General features: G+C 36.3%; 1 protein-coding gene across 2 annotated transcripts; it reads right to left on the reverse strand.

Moving 5' to 3' along the window:
• Nucleotides 1-561: 561 nt before the first annotated feature.
• LOC147488615 (immunoglobulin) lies at nt 562-13,638 on the reverse strand. 2 transcript variants are annotated; one of them, XM_086571305.1, is made up of 12 exons: nt 13,200-13,634; nt 13,029-13,106; nt 12,796-12,953; nt 11,775-11,850; nt 8,313-8,380; nt 7,880-8,138; nt 7,524-7,655; nt 7,001-7,107; nt 6,842-6,892; nt 6,664-6,747; nt 2,919-3,082; nt 562-966 (listed from the first exon to the last, which is right to left on the reverse strand). In XM_086571305.1, the coding sequence occupies exons 1-12, from the start codon at nt 13,519-13,521 to the stop codon at nt 819-821; spliced, it is 1,647 nt and encodes a 548-aa protein (XP_086427431.1). In that variant the 5' UTR covers nt 13,522-13,634; the 3' UTR covers nt 562-818. The 2 variants fall into 2 exon arrangements, with proteins under 2 accessions (XP_086427431.1, XP_086427432.1); XM_086571306.1 differs by lacking the exons at nt 562-966; nt 2,919-3,082 and adding an exon at nt 4,838-4,986 and having other exon boundaries at nt 13,200-13,638.
• Nucleotides 13,639-16,197: the final 2,559 nt, after the last annotated feature.

The following is a 16,197-nucleotide window of genomic DNA, read 5'->3' on the forward strand; positions in this document are numbered from 1 at the left end:
TAAGAAAACTAACAATTTGAGATAAAAGGAATAGATGAAAAAAACAAAGAAACAAAGAGCATCTACGAAGAAAAATAGAGGGAAAAAACCCGCTGAAAATGCTCTCTCAGGAGCATCATTAACCCCGTCTCACTGCTAGTAAAGTAGCTGTCTCATATTCCTAATCTGTACGACTTGTTGCTATGCTACTTCACTGATGCTAATCGCCAATCGCACCATTAGAATGTTACAAACTGGAACGAGAGCAAAAGGCACCACTTAACAACTAACAAGGTGTTGGCTTGGGCAGATAGGGTCATAGGGGATTACAAGATCCTATAAAGTCCAGATACCAAAAATGTTTTAATATTTTCACTGTAATACTTAGTCAATCTACGAGCGGCTACCTAGAGAAGGAAAAGGACCTATTGAATCATTGAGCATGTATGGATCAATATGGAAGATTATGAAGAAAGTGAGAAATTTATGAGGTCAACTGACATCCGATACTTCATTGACTATAACATGTGGCTGTTGCCACCAAATAGTCAAACATTGAAAATTAGAAAAATAAAAAATAAATAAAGAAAACAGTACCCTTATTTATTTAGTTATGTGCTAGATTTATTTGATCAAGATATTTCCTGAATTATCTAAAGAATATGAGACATACATTAAAAACTGTATTTCAGACTGAACAATTGGTCCATCTTCAAAAATACAAAGGTCATCTTGTAAAACAAGCTGAAAATTCCAACTTTCATACTGGTGGGCTAACTGTAATTTTCAATTAATGAAGAGGAGTATGGGTTAAATAAGATCATCAGTGTTTCTAACCTTCAAGTACGAACCCAAATGGGCACCAGAGACAAGGACTTCTTATTTCTTGTTTGAGCAGTCTGAGTCCGTGGAGGAGGTACATGTACAGTGATGGGAAGAACCCACTCGCCTTTATCTCTTCCTTCTATGAGAAGTGGATGGTCGTATCTGGTAATGGAGACCAAAGTAAATAAGCAGAAGTTGTTAGTGATGAAGGTTCACTGCTTCTCTCTACATTTGACTCACATATACAAGCAATGAAACAATGGGTGCTCTGTACTATCCCAGATTTAGTGAAAGTTTCAAAATAAGAAGAGACAGAGTAATTTCAGTAGAGCAATCTTTGAATATGACCAAACCAGAAAACAACAATGATACAAGATCTTCAGTTATCTTCACTTTCTGTCTGAAACTGAAGAAACAGTTGAATGACATAAAACTCAAGATGCTTGCCATGGAGAATGAACTCTTGAGTTCAAGATAGACCAAAATATGAAGTTCAACAAATGTACATTCATTTGATCACTTATCAGCATTATAAAGAGTGTTGACTGTTGATCAAACAATTCATTCAGGGGAGGGATAGAGCCACTCCATCGACGTACAAATTGAATTAAGACCTGGTTTTTTGTGGATATGATTTTCTCACAATGATAGCTTGCCCACAAAATTTCATCCTACTTGGATATGTCTAACCTCGCGAAAACTAGTGTTCAATTTTGAACATTTATCTAACGGTCCAGAATTTTCCGATTTCATAATAACATTTGATTAGGCTAGACATATTTGAATGAGCCGAAATTTTGTGGGCATGTTATTCATGGTGGGGAGATCATATCTACAAAATATCATACCTTAATTCAACTGGTAGGATGAGATAGGACTTCGTACATTTTGGGAGTGGCTCTATCCCTCCCCATTCAAGAAACATAAAAGATTTTAGACATAGGAAAACTGCATGTAGGGACTCCTCGTCTTCCCTAGTTATTTGTATGACATTGCAGGTTGCGGTTGGAGGATTTGGCTTCTTACTGTACAACCAAAGTCCTTGCCTTGTATAGCCACATAAGTAATTCCTCAAGGTTTCTTCCCCAAAAAGAGTTGAAAAATAATTCCTATTACCTAGCTAAACCCAGACAGGAGTGTGTACTACTAAGTGGAAGAGTAAGCTGAATAGTGTAATTTAATAGTAGGCAGATATAGGCTATGTAGTTAAATTCGAAAAGAACAGCAAAATAGAGTCCCCTAAAGCAGCGTGCTACAGATTCAAGTACAATTTTTCACATGATGCAACACCATGGATATATTAGTCCAGAGACTGTGATTCCCTGAAAAAAAATGATTAAATAAAGGGAAGATGGAGCCACATATCTAGCAAAATAATTTATATAGTATGTAGGTACAGCATAGTACAAGTTTATTGCATCATGAATATCAACAGTGGCCACAACAAATACAATTTAATTGATATGCCTGAGTGCCCGACTACTGGTATCTTCCAACCATTCTCTCCATAGATTCTTTCAGATAATTATTTTCGTAGTTTTACTATGAGTTAAACTGGACACAATTCAAATAAATCAAATGTATAAAATTATGGATTGGGTAAGTTAAATTTTTGGAGCAACTAAAGCCGGCTGATCTTTTGCAAGTCCGGATTCTTTGGGAGGTATCAAGAAGGAAGTGAAATGTAATAAAATATTGTTCCATACGAAAGAAACGTTGATCATTTGATCTTGGACTAAATTTGTTGTGCCCATTCCACCTCCAACCTTTCCTCTGAACAAAATTTTTCTGATGGCCGCTGTTACTTCTACCCTTGATAAATCAAATGTGAATGTGTAGAGATTGTATGTCACTAGAGAATGTGATAGTTAATGAATCATCCTGAGTTAAATCCAGAGATTTAAGACACAAAAGGACGATCTACCAATAGGAAGTACGAAGGGGAATGCTCTTAAGCATTGAAGTGGGAAGATTAAAAAGGCTGAAGAGCGGAAACTAACAAAAGAGGTGGCTAATGGAGCTTCAAATAAGGAGGATATGATGTATACTGAAGGCGGAACATTAACAATTAGTATAACATACAAATATTGAGAATAAACTTATGAAGCAATTACCTAGTCCAATCCACATTTTTCCGAGTGGTGAAGAATTCAAAGCGAAGAGCCCACTGCACAGAAACGTGAGGAGTGGAGAAAGACATGGGACCATCCATGGGAATACAAAAAAGAAAGCTTGTCTGCCCTAAATCTGCAACTACCTCGTGATGGTCGCTCTGAACCTACAACGAAACAATAAACAATATTGTGAATCCAACTAGAAAGAAAGATAATCAAGTGCCTGAAAAGTGAAATCAGATGCAATGAAGCAATAAACTATACAACTGTGTTATAATACGAAAAACAGGTTTATTGACAAAATAGAGATATTTTATTTACATGACATCAGTTCACAACAGAGCGGGGCTAGAAAGACTTAAAAATACGTGACCAATGTGAGATAATCATCAAGTTCTAAACTGAACCTCCTAACAAGTATTCCCTAACAAGAATGATGTAAGAGAACACACGTGCCCCTGTTGGGGATTAGCAACGTAAACCTATTCCACAATATTTTTTTACCATCCAAAGATTGCCAAGAAGCGAGAAGATAATGATTCAAAGCAAACAAGACGTATGAAATAACACAATCCGCATTAAGACGAGATTGCTGTGGATAATCCCAAAATTGGGAAAGATCACGGACAAGCACAACAAAATCCACTGTCACAGTTCCAAACTTACAACAGCAATACAACAATACCACAACCTCAAACACACACGACACAACTATTACCGAAAGTTCCACCAACAAGAAACTTAAAGAAAACCTGAATTTATTTGGTCTTATGTAATATCTGTTAATCATTTCATTTAAAATTTTGCATTCATTCTCTAATTATTTATTTGTTCTTGCACTCTTTCATTAAATACAGTTTTGAGCATTCATCTTTTATTTATTTGTATGATTGTGCTATCATCCAATGTTAGTAAATTTTTGCATTCATTGGGTTTATGTAATCCTCTCTGCGATTACAACAAAAGCCAAGTTATCGCCCAGAACCCTTCCAGTTATTTCACTTATTTGTAGAACACCAAAACCTGGGAAAATCCACAGGCAAGCACGACAAAATCCACTGTCATAGTTCCAAATCCAAACTTGCAACAAAGATATTTACAACCTCAAAACTCAACATAAAATGAAAGTTCCAAAAAGAAAACCCCTTTTAGATTACAAGAAAAAACTTGATATCAAGAAGACTCCTAATTCAGTGATTTGCGAATCCCACAAAAGCAAGCTCCCAATCACACAAACCTCTCTTAGAGCAACCATTGGTGACAAAGTGAAAAACACAGCCCTTGGAGATCTCTCTCAACCCTTAAACATCCTTGGTACACCCTTTTTGTACAACATATAAAAGTGGGGGGGAGAAACCTACTTTAGAAGCATTAGGAAATGTCTGTTTTTTTTGGTTACGGATTTTCTGCTTCCAACATAGAGCCATGGATCAGAAGATTTGAATTTCAAAGTTCGTCCCCCTGACAACTGGATTTCAAAATTTTGAGTCATTTCCAAACAGCACCCACCCGCCACCCCTATCATCCCAAACTTCAGTTTGCTAAAACAAGAGAGTTGCATTAGTATTACACCATACAACGCCTTCTTCTTCCCCTACATAGAAGTTCCCCACCCGCAGAAAAGTCCTGTTATGCTCAACAAAGTACTAATTCATAGTATTGTAGAGTACATAAATCTGTTATTTGATTTGCATTTATAATCCCATCTAGGCATCTATGAAGACAAAGACATGTAGTAAGACAAATTATTATTACATTTTTTGTCTATACAAATATAGTAGATTAGTAGTTAGAGCATTAGGACTTTCAAATAATTGTATTTTTTCCCTTCTTTCTTTGCTCTACATTTGTGGCATTTTCTATCCCAGTACGGCAATGATGACAAAGAAAAATAGTCACACGGATGCCACAGTGTGTGTATATACAAGAATACATACCTCGCCAAATTACCAAATCAGGCAACATGGATAATATGTTTGAATATAACCCTGTGAATGGGAAGTTATCCTTCAATGGACCCACTAGCAAAAAGACACGAACACACACACACACTTTTTACCTTCGTAACCTGGAAAAATATAGCCATAAAGAAACTTATATATATAAATAGTTATTCAAAATCAACCTCTACAGCAGTTTTCAGCCCATTGTATTTCATCACTTTTGGGTGCATCAAAGACAGGTAAATTTGCAAAATGTACGAGTCTGGGCCAAACCTCAATTCACCAGATCTTTGGTTTCGTCAAAAACTTGTAGATGTGTGACATATTCAAAATAAACTTTTTCTATATAATGGAAATTACGTTATTTCAGAGAACGATTGACTAGCTATTGTCATGCAACAGATCCGATATTCATAAAAGCCGAAAGAAGATAATGCCCAAGCATTAGGCATGTAGCTTCCTTGGTGCTGTCTTTTGCAAACTATGCGCCTGTTGGACAACTATGTCCACTTGTCTCTATAGCAAAACAACTTTGCTAAGTGCTTCCTTAAGATACAAACTTATAAAGCACCCAACTGCGGGTAAAAAGCAATGCTATCTTGCCTCCCCTCCATCCTAAGCGCTCAGTGGGTCTCACTCTAAGTAACACAGATACGTCATATTCTTAAAAAAGTCCGTGTCAGACACACTAACACATGGACACTCGTGTCGGACACGTTGTGCATACCAATTCAACCTACGGCTTCTTCCATACCCTATAAGACTAGAAAATAATCTATAAACATAGTTACTACTCCATGATATGCCACTTTCATATTTATTTATTTCTAAGGAGCCGCATTTTAAGTCCCGAATCCAAGAATTATCGGTGTAACTAAAGGAAATAAAAAATAGTAATAATTAATTTGTTTTTATTAATTAGTTGTGTCCCCGTGTTGGACACTCCGTATCTAGGGTTGTCAATGGGCCGGGCTAGGCCCGAAGCCCGATTGGATCCGAACTGATAATATAGGGATTTAGACTTAAGATTAGGCCCGATAACCTTAATGGACCAGTTTTGGACATACCTATGTCCAGTCCGTTAGTGGCCCGGCCCGACATTTTGACACTTCTAGTTGTGGTTTTTATTTGTTTTTAAACTTGATTAGTATTAATTTAAGTTCAACATAGTTAGAACAAAAAGAATTTGTGGCATGTTGGATAAGGTTGTGCTTGCCAGAGATGAGACTGAGGTTCAATTCCCATGACCAGCAAAGAATTTTTGAGAAATCAATTACTATATTTCGAACTTGGGCCAGGCCCGATCAATCTTGAGTCCGAAAGGTTCGGCTTGAATCCGGCCCATTGACAGCCCTACCCGTATCCGTGTTGGACACTGACACGCGTATCCGTGTCAATGTGACTTACTTTCACCAATGCCAAAGTGCCAAGCATGCCTCGAGCATTAGAATTTCTTTTAATTTTAAAATGTTCATCATGGTGTCATCTGAAGGTATATGAAAGATATTTCTATAAATACGAAGTTTATTTAATTTTTATTTGTAAATTAAATTTTTAGGGATGTTAAAATGAGTAAAATACTTGAGGTCACCTCCACACACGCACACACACATACACATTGGGTAAACTTTTGAGCGAAATGAATATTCAAGATATTCAAGATATTCAAGTTTTCAAACTCACATATTTCTGATTTTGCTGAGAAAAAAGTCTAGTAACTCAAAATGATGTTTGCAAATCTTGAACTGGCTCGTACCAAACTCCGGTTTGCAATAAGTAAGCAAGAAATAATGAATGCTCACCTTTGTTATCGTTGGTGAATTCCTCCTAGAAGGATGGACAATACGCTGACCTATCGTTTCTGTTATCTCTAATGTTATAGCAACCTGTAACATTTTTGAGTCCTTATAAAACCAAATGAAGCAACAATGGAACATTACACAGTAACCTATCAAGGATTTACCAGTTAAGTATAATTACCTCAAGGCATCTCCTAGCCCCTTCATGGGAGAATGCGAGTGTGCCACCAATCTGTCGCCAAAATACCAGAAAGTGATGAGCCAATAATATAAAACTTGAATAGTATAAAATTGGATAAACGCAATACATTATACATATGCACCAAGTGAGAGTCTATACTGTATCGCCGAAGTAATATGTTGAATCAGAGTTCTTTGGAGAAAACTGGAGCAGAACTTGGTCATCCAATCTGATATTGTAAGATCTTCCCCTAACAAATCCTTCTGCTGCAAATAAAATTTTAAACAAAAAAAAATGTGGCATATAGGATTAACATGATTCAGAAATTACAGAACAGTGAAGATAACACATAAAGAAGAATAATTTGAAGTTCTGTCAGAAAGGTTGAAACTTGGGTAGTTTTCTGGAAATTCTGTAGTAATTAAATGCATTCAAAAACTAATTTTTCAAAAAGAACAAATCAACTTTATATATATATATATATCAGCATACATTCTGGGTTTTCAGCTACTACATATTCCAAATTTATAAATTTTCACCAATGGCTAGAGTTTAAACATGTCATAACTCATAAGTAAACAAAGTACAGGACTGACATGCTACACGTTTTTCAGCTACTACATATTTTCACCAATGGCTAGAGTTTAAACATGTCGTAAGTAAACAAAAGCATAGGACTTACATGCTACACGTTCAATAGTTCTAGGACCAGAGGGTACTCCTGTATCGTCATCATTGGAGAGGGAATTTGTATGATTTCCATGTCGACTAGGAGAGAGAAGATCTGGATACTTCTTCTTTGGAGACTGTAGGTCTGTTTGCAAGTCTAAGATGTTATAGAAACAAAAAACATCCCTTCCACAACTAAAATTTTCATGCTAACTATATTGTACTAGGCCACAGTAAAACACAGATTATAAGCAAATCAAGCAAATACAGTTAGTAGAGTAACCATTCCATGAGGAAACTGAATAGAACATTGAAAAAAAGAATTTTGTTACAGAATGAGATCATATTTCCTAAAGGAAGCTAATATACCTCCACTTGAATCATATAGAAACTCATCCACGGACAGCTGCGGAAGTGCCACATAGGAAGAAAAACTAGAGCGATCTCCATGGAGATATGGAGCATCCCTACTTAAGAACTTGGGTGCAGATGATAGCCGAGACAAAGAACTCCCTTGTGCATGGTCTATATTTCCCCTTGTAGGATTATAGGAAGAGACAGACGAGATCTCATCCTTTGAGCTTTCATAACCTTCCTCAATGGCCTCAGGAGTTTCATTGGCTCTAGCCTAATATATATAGAAAATAATAATAATAATAAATAAATAAAATAAACAACATATTTTCATCAAAGAAACCAATACAAGAGTTGAATTTTTTTTGTAACCTTATTCATAAACTGTTGATGCCAAAATTTTGAGCAAAATACTGAATATGATCTCAAACAAGTATCAATCGCTTACCCATTCAGAGTCTGAATCCTTCTCTTTCCAATATATATCCATACTAAGTGTTGAAGCAGGCAAGATTCCTGAAAATAACAACGAACAAGGAATCTCTGATGATTTTTTTCTTATACATGCATTTATTGCCAAGAGGAAGGAATAGATGAAATATTTGCATTCTACCTAAACTAAATGGGCTCAATATACATAGACATGATTTAGCAATTATTATAGCATTTCTTAATGAATACAACATTTCGTTCTATAGTTGACATTTGGACTCCCTCAGAGCTTGCAGAACGATATATCACCTCATAAATCTCGTTACATATAAACAACACTTTTTATCAATATAACTAAGCTTCAATGTTTCATTAATGCCTAGTGGGAGCCCAGGCCTACAGCACGCAGGTACAGTCCACCCATATGTTTCTGTTGTGTTGAACTTACGACCATATGATGTTAGGGATTTAGAGTCTCAAGTCCAGCACGAAATATTCAATTTTTTAATCCAACATGGGTATGGATAAAGGGCTTGTACTATGAGCTGAGGTCTGATGAAGTTTGGCAAATGGAGGTGGCAACAAGGATCCAAAATGACCATCCACCTCCCTGAATCACCCCACCTGACCGAGATCACCTACTTCACCCTACTCCATACTAGTCTTCAATGTATATAGACTGTCAAACTAATTGATTAAACTGGTCGCCCCAACTAAATCGCAAGTTAATAGACAGAGTTGGCGCAATTTAATTTTGAATCTTTTAAATCCCTTTTTTTATAGTACATTTTTTACTCGGTTAACCAGTAAAGCCCAGACTTCAGACGCAGCAGCACCCCTATTAATACAGTGTATTTGTATGACTTATTCAGTGTTGTAAAAAAACGGCCTAGGCCTAAAATCGGTTCAGGAAACGGTGGACTGATTAGTCAAGCCAAGGCAGGTGACTATTCAGGTCCAGGCAGACTAATCGACCTCTAGGTGGTTTAGTCATGCTCACATTTAAAAAAAATAAAAATAAATAAATAAATTGGAAAAATGATGACCTTAGCAAAAGAAAAAGGCCCAAGAAGGCTTAGGATTTGAATATGGCCATATGGGTGCAAAAGACTGAAGCCCGATATAAATAAATAAACCACCAGAAGGGGTGTTAAAAGATTAAAACAGAGTGTGTTTCACTTCATCCTCTCAAAATATATCGTGCTTTTCAGTCTTTCTTTCACTTTCGGTCTCTATGTTCAACCAGAGAAGATCACTTGCCATCTTTTTCAACTCTTATAGAAGGCTTAGGATTTGAATATGGCCATATGGGTGCAAAAGACTGAAGCCCGATATAAATAAATAAACCACCAGAAGGGGTGTTAAAAGATTAAAACAGAGTGTGTTTCACTTCATCCTCTCAAAATATATCGTGCTTTTCAGTCTTTCTTTCACTCGGTCTCTATGTTCAACCAGAGAAGATCACTTGCCATCTTTTTCAACTCTTATAGAAGGCTTAGGATTTGAATATGGCCATATGGGTGCAAAAGACTGAAGCCCGATATAAATAAATAAACCACCAGAAGGGGTGTTAAAAGATTAAAACAGAGTGTGTTTCACTTCATCCTCTCAAAATATATCGTGCTTTTCAGTCTTTCTTTCACTCGGTCTCTATGTTCAACCAGAGAAGATCACTTGCCATCTTTTTCAACTCTTACAGAAGGCTTAGGATTTGAATATGGCCATATGGGTGCAAAAGACTGAAGCCCGATATAAATAAATAAACCACCAGAAGGGGTGTTAAAAGATTAAAACAGAGTGTGTTTCACTTCATCCTCTCAAAATATATCGTGCTTTTCAGTCTTTCTTTCACTCGTTCTCTATGTTCAACCAGAGAAGATCACTTGCCATCTTTTTCAACTCTTATGCCATTTTTATAGAATTGCTTTTATAAATGTTTATTATTTGAACTATGGTAAATGTGTGGTTGGATAACTCATATGCATTTTCGATGAATATGTAAAGTTTGATTTCTTCATTTCTTTTGTGTGTGTGTGTGTGCCTAGCCACCTAGAAGGCCTGGGCGCTCACCTACCGCCTAGAGCTTTTTAGGACATTGAACTTACTGAATATTGATAGGTAATAGCTCTATTATCCACCATTTATTATCAATTATATAAAGTAGCGGGGATGGAAAATCTTATTCAGTGGAATCAAGCCAATAAATTTTTATTACTACCCAGCTGCCTAGGTCTAGTCATTCGTTGCTCACTCATTCCTGGCTGTACACTAGCAACCGATTTCCTATTTAAGTGCCCAGCGCAGAAGTGCTTGGGTCTGTCGAAACAAATTATAATCCTCCACTACCATTTTCAGAAACTACAAATATGTATAAACCACCTCAGCTGATGTCACTTTGTTTCTTCTTCTTCCTCTTTTCTATATCAACCTATATACACCAACTATAGAGGGATGATAGAAGCATACAAACCTCTATCTCCCTCATGAAATAATTGTTTTGGATAGAAAGAGGTGCAAGAAGTCTAAGGTACTTGGAAGAGTTAGTAATGTAGTAGCTGGTAAGAAATAAACTGGCATTATGAGTCTCTTATAAAGCCTACTCATAGTCACAGTAGCTAGAATCAGTCCGTATTCTTATAGTGAGTGAGGATGACATTACCGATATGGCAATAACTGTAGGATAGGGAACTTAAGGGTGATCAAAAGAAATCTGGCAGTGAATTTAAAATTCAAACTTCTAGACAGCAAATAACAGCATGGGCATTTACAACATTTGTTCATGCTAAGTCTTACACTCTTACAAGGTTTATAAAAGAATTTTTGGATCCTATCGAAATTCATCAACAGTGGCTAGTGTTTGAGATTTTAATGAAGTTCTAAGTAAGAAAAACAGGTGGTATGCCTCCTATGTAGATACGTATGCAATTCAGTGATAAAAAACTCTTGTGCAAATCTATGGCTTATCATAGATTCTGCTACCTACACATTTTCTTTTTCTTTTTCCCTTGTACTTTTTGGAGCTTCTTTCATTAATAGCAGTCACTTTTTGGAGCTGCAGGAAAGACTTGGTGCAATTAGCAAAATGGTGGTAGCTGTGTGTGGTAAACACATAATAAGTGGTCTTAAGAGTGTCAACCTAGTTTGAATGGCCTGGAAGCAATTACAGATGCTATTAGTACTGGTCCACCTTTGACGAAATACATCATATAGCAGAAGAGGCTCTGTTCAGAAGATAGAGCTCACACTCAGCTCCTCTAAGATTGTGTAGCGGTGTGTTAGATACAAGTCCAATGTTTGTGTTGGTGTTACCTGTCAAATAACATGAGCACGCCAGAAGCCAGTATAGAGGGAGCTGAAGGCTTAATATTATATGCAGATGATCTCCTAACCATGGTGATTATTTTCCATAAACCTAACTTCATGCGGACATTTTCGAAAATATAAAATGCGATTTATAAATGAAACTAAAAGAACGCACCATCGCTAAGACCTTCTTCAACTAGTAATCCACTAGTGTTGTGTGATACCCAAACTTGTAATGGTGTACGCTCCTCCTACAACAAACAAATATTTAGAGTACAATTTATGAGAGGATATAGCAAAAAAAAACTATGTTACATGGACATGCCATGTTGTAAAAATAATCTGTGTCGGATATGTATCCACATGTCTATGTCAGACACCTCGTATCCGTGTCGGATACGGATACACGTATCCATATCAATGTAACTTAGCAAAAACATTACTGAATTGACAAATTATTATTAAGAAAAAGAGAGAATCAGGGCTTAAGACAAAGCAATCCCTTATAGTAAGGGAACAAAGAACAAAAATCACATAAAGTGAATCTTTAAAGCAGTCACAAATTAAACCTTTTTTTTATAGCCAACTGGGTCATAGTATTCTAACAGCATACATATGCAGCACTAAATACCCCACCAAATTCACTTTAAGGATCCTTCCAAGAAACACATCTCATAAGAAGACAACGTTGTTTGGAAAGACATTATGGTTCAGTTCCTATCAGACTGATACTTAATAAGGGCTTCAGTTACACCAAGTATGATGAGTTTGATGTTACTAATGCAAACCGTAATCAGGACCTTCTACTGAGGAGTGGAAAAAAACAAAGACTGCGGAAATGAAAAACTCGGCATTTTGTTTGTTGAAAGCATATACACTTAAGACTCTTTTGGCTTCCTTTGTATCCTTGTTAAGGTGGAGGGAAGGGGTACTGAGGTACTCGAGAGTTGAGAGTTGAGAGTTGAGAGTTGTACAAAATTTTATCCCACTCAAATCGTTTTTTCAATGGAAAGGAAATTATGCAAGTTGCTAGCCATTAACTTTAGTTTAAATTTTCCTATTTGTTCAAACTTGAGACGGTTTTCCATGGCATGCTTTTTTAGTTTACAAAAAACATGAAAAGCAAGCAAGTAAGATTCAATGACAAAAACAACATGCATCTCAACAAAATGTTTTGATCTACCATGGGCACCAACCAATTGAATCAGATCCTTCAAAGACTCTCGACGAAACTGTCCATTTTCCCGTACAAGCCATCGTCCCGCCAATGTACTTCTAACATAGTAAAAGTAACGAATTGTGGTACCTCTGTAAGTTGGTGGTATAATTTTTGGCAGCTCTGCTCGTAATAAATCTGCAGATGACGGTTCAATAGAATCAAAAGAAGGGTAACAACACAGAATCAGATTAAAAAAAAAGGTTTGCTTACATGTTTTTGTTCCACCAGAGGATAAAATCTGGTTTGAAATAAAGGATGGTGTTGAGCACTCCAAAAAAGCCTGCTCACCTGCAAAGACACATTAAAAAAAAACAAAAAAAACATGAGTTTTGGTTTTGAGTTTTCTAGTTGCTACATTATAACAAATATTGTATCCCTGACCTCTCCTATGTTTCGATCCAGGTGCAGGCGTTTTGGAAGTAGAAAACCATTGAGTATCCAACTTCTCAATCCCCTTAATCTCAAAAGAAAGCTTCTCAACCAATAGGGAACCACATTCTTGATTATGAATAGTAATAGTAACAGCAACTGAATCACCAGGTCTATATATATCTTTATCCAATTGTAACTTCACAGATGGCACAACATCGTTTTTTGTTTTATTATTATTTTTTTTTTTTTTATCATCAAATGAAAACAGCCCTAAACCGCTTCCATTTCCGAATAAAGAGAACCCTCCTTCTTTTGATGATGAATGGGGCATTTTTCTTTTTTTATTGGATTTGAATGAGTTGGGGGTTATAAACTTGAGGTTGGGAAGGTTTGACAATGGTGAAATTTTTGGAGGAAAGTGTCGCAAAATGTCACGATATATGCCGATGAAAAAATGAAGAAAGAAATTGGTCAATCAACAGTCTCATGATTTTATTGGTCGCCGGATCAACTCAAAACTAAAACACTTATTACAAATTTTATAAAAGTTGTTTGTTTTGTGCGCACCCCAAACCAAATGAATTTGACTCATTCAGAACCTTTTTTCAACCCTTCTTTTATTCTCTTCTCTTCCACTATAAAAAATCATAAACCCCTTAAACCCTTAAACCCTAACACTAAACACTAATGGAAGAGCCCAACCCCATTTTTAGAACATGAAGATGACGAAGAAAATGTAATGTTCTATTCAAGAAGAAAATATAGAACAAGTTCCAAGTGACCCCATTCAAAAGAGAATGTAGTAACAAGTTCAAAGTGAAGAAAATAGAGGAATGGATGATGATGCATTTAATAAGAATAAAGTAAATATAAATTAAACGTAATTATGAATGTAGTAATTATACATGTAATAATTATGCATGTAGAAATTATTGATGTGTACGGTGATTATACATGTAATAATTATGCATGTAGTAATTATGCATGTAATTTAATTAGGAATTATTAAGGAATTGATTAATAATAATTACGAAATTATTATAGTTGATTATACATAATAATTATGCATGTAGAAATAAATTGATGCTCACACCAAACGGATGCCACATACATGTAATAATTATGCATGTAGTTTTGACGTTGTTATTATTCCACACCCCCGTTGGGTTTGAATTTGGAAAAACGATTTATCTGTTTTTTAGGCGAAACTTGAGCGGTTGCCTTAACGGCAAAATGGCCGTTCCACTACGTCCTTTTGTCGCTTGAGATTTGAACTTGAAAAAATATGACTTTCTTTTTTTTGGCATTTTGAGATGTGGCCACACCGCTTTGACTTAGTCTCAAACGGTGGTGGCCATGTTAATACCACACCGCGTTTGAGACTAAGTCCAAACGGTGTGGCAGTAGTTTGAGATTTGAACTTGGCAAAAAATTCTCGCTTTTTTAGGTGTAGCAACACCGTTTGACTTAGTCTCGAACGGTGTGGCCATGTCGCTTTGAAACTAGTACTTGGAAAAATATGATTTTTTGTGTTTTGGATTTTGGGCGGTGGTCCATTGCTGGCGTCAAAAATGCCAAAACATACATACAAGGGGTCCTGGAGTCCATCAAAGATAGAGAAGTTCCGCCGCTACATGATCTCATGCAAGGATTTGATCAACATAAGTGTCATTGATTGGCTTATCAAACACTCAAAACGGCAAAAATGATCATTGGTGTAATCTTTATATGGTCCGTATTGTATTTGTTTGGAAAATTTATTTAATTCTAGAAATGAAACAGTTTTAAGAATGCTTCAGAGTTTTGCAATCGATGGTATATACTTTTATATTCCAGTTGACATATTGTATCCGAATGACTAGAGATATGAACAGAGATGTAGCATTTAAAAGCAAAACACTTGAAACCCAACATTGTCGGCAATGTTGGCTTTCCCAAAGATCGTATCTTGACCGGGTAGATTGAATATAGCCATGAATGCTATAGAGGCAAAAAGAGCAGCGACAACGGTTATAGAATTTGTTGTGTTTTAAGCTCTTTTGGCAATACCGCATTCTTTTGTGGGTCTTTGCATTCTGGAAGCCGCGGAATGCACCTCATGCTTTATATCACTAACAGTTCTTTTGAGTTCCATTGCCTCATACCTAGCATTCGCATGATTTCAACCGGACCTTCCTTAATCTCCATATTGGAGTTTATCCGCCAAATCCATTGGGGTTTCATTCGATGATTAATAGCATTGACGTCAACAGATACAAAGCTCGATAGAAAGGTTCACAACTGTAAGCAAAATATTTTATTCAAGATGGATGGTAGTTTAATTGAGTCACCAACTTTCCTTTGAATGAGTTCAAATTTCTATAAAATGATGGGGTCATGAGCAAAATAGTATTTGTCTTTTATGTATGCTAATGAAGCTCACAATCAATCACTAAATATTCATGGAGATAATTGACTCCCATCATATGTGCTTCTTCCAAAGTACTAAAGGAAACAAAAGAATAACTAAAGAAAAAAATGACTGCGTGAAATCGTTGATTAGTTGGATGATTGGATCTTGGTTGTTCGGATGCACATTAATCAAATCACATCTTAACCGAAGAAGCAAGCTTACGAGTTGTTTAAATTTTAAAAATATGTGTGAAAAAATGAAAGAAAAGGATATTTGTGGCTAAGTTAAAGAAGGGATGATTATGGTCAATCGAGGTTTGAAGCAGAAACGTGAAATGGAAATCGAGTGTGTGTGGGTTTGTGGGGTTGCCGGGTTTGCGGTTTATTGGTATTTGGTTGGGGGTGTATGAACAGGTCCGCCCAACACAAATTGGGGTCTGGCAGTAATAGGACCCTTTTATAAACAGGCCGGCCCCACTAATTTCTGTTGTTCACCACTGCCCCCGCAGTTTCCTTCCTCCTCCCGCCACGTTGCCTTTAGTTTCAAGCTTTCAATTAATTACCTAGCAGGATGAACTGAACTAACAGTTTTAGACACATTCAGTCAACACCAAAA

Source organism: Coptis chinensis, chromosome 7 (assembly GCF_015680905.1).
Source record: "Coptis chinensis isolate HL-2020 chromosome 7, ASM1568090v1, whole genome shotgun sequence".
NCBI classification, from domain to species: Eukaryota; Viridiplantae; Streptophyta; class Magnoliopsida; order Ranunculales; family Ranunculaceae; genus Coptis; species Coptis chinensis.

What these genes read in the sequence shown, in the direction of transcription:
- LOC147488615 (XM_086571305.1), bottom strand. Translation starts at nt 13,521, where the DNA reads ATGCCCCATTCATCATCAAAAGAAGGAGGGTTCTCTTTATTCGGAAAT. An exon ending in TCTATATGATTCAAGTGGAG is followed by an intron (nt 7,656 to 7,879) that starts GTATATTAGCTT and finishes ACTTGCAAACAG; the next exon opens with ACCTACAGTCTCCAAAGAAG. An exon ending in AACTATTGAACGTGTAGCAT is followed by an intron (nt 7,108 to 7,523) that starts GTAAGTCCTATG and finishes TTTTATTTGCAG; the next exon opens with CAGAAGGATTTGTTAGGGGA.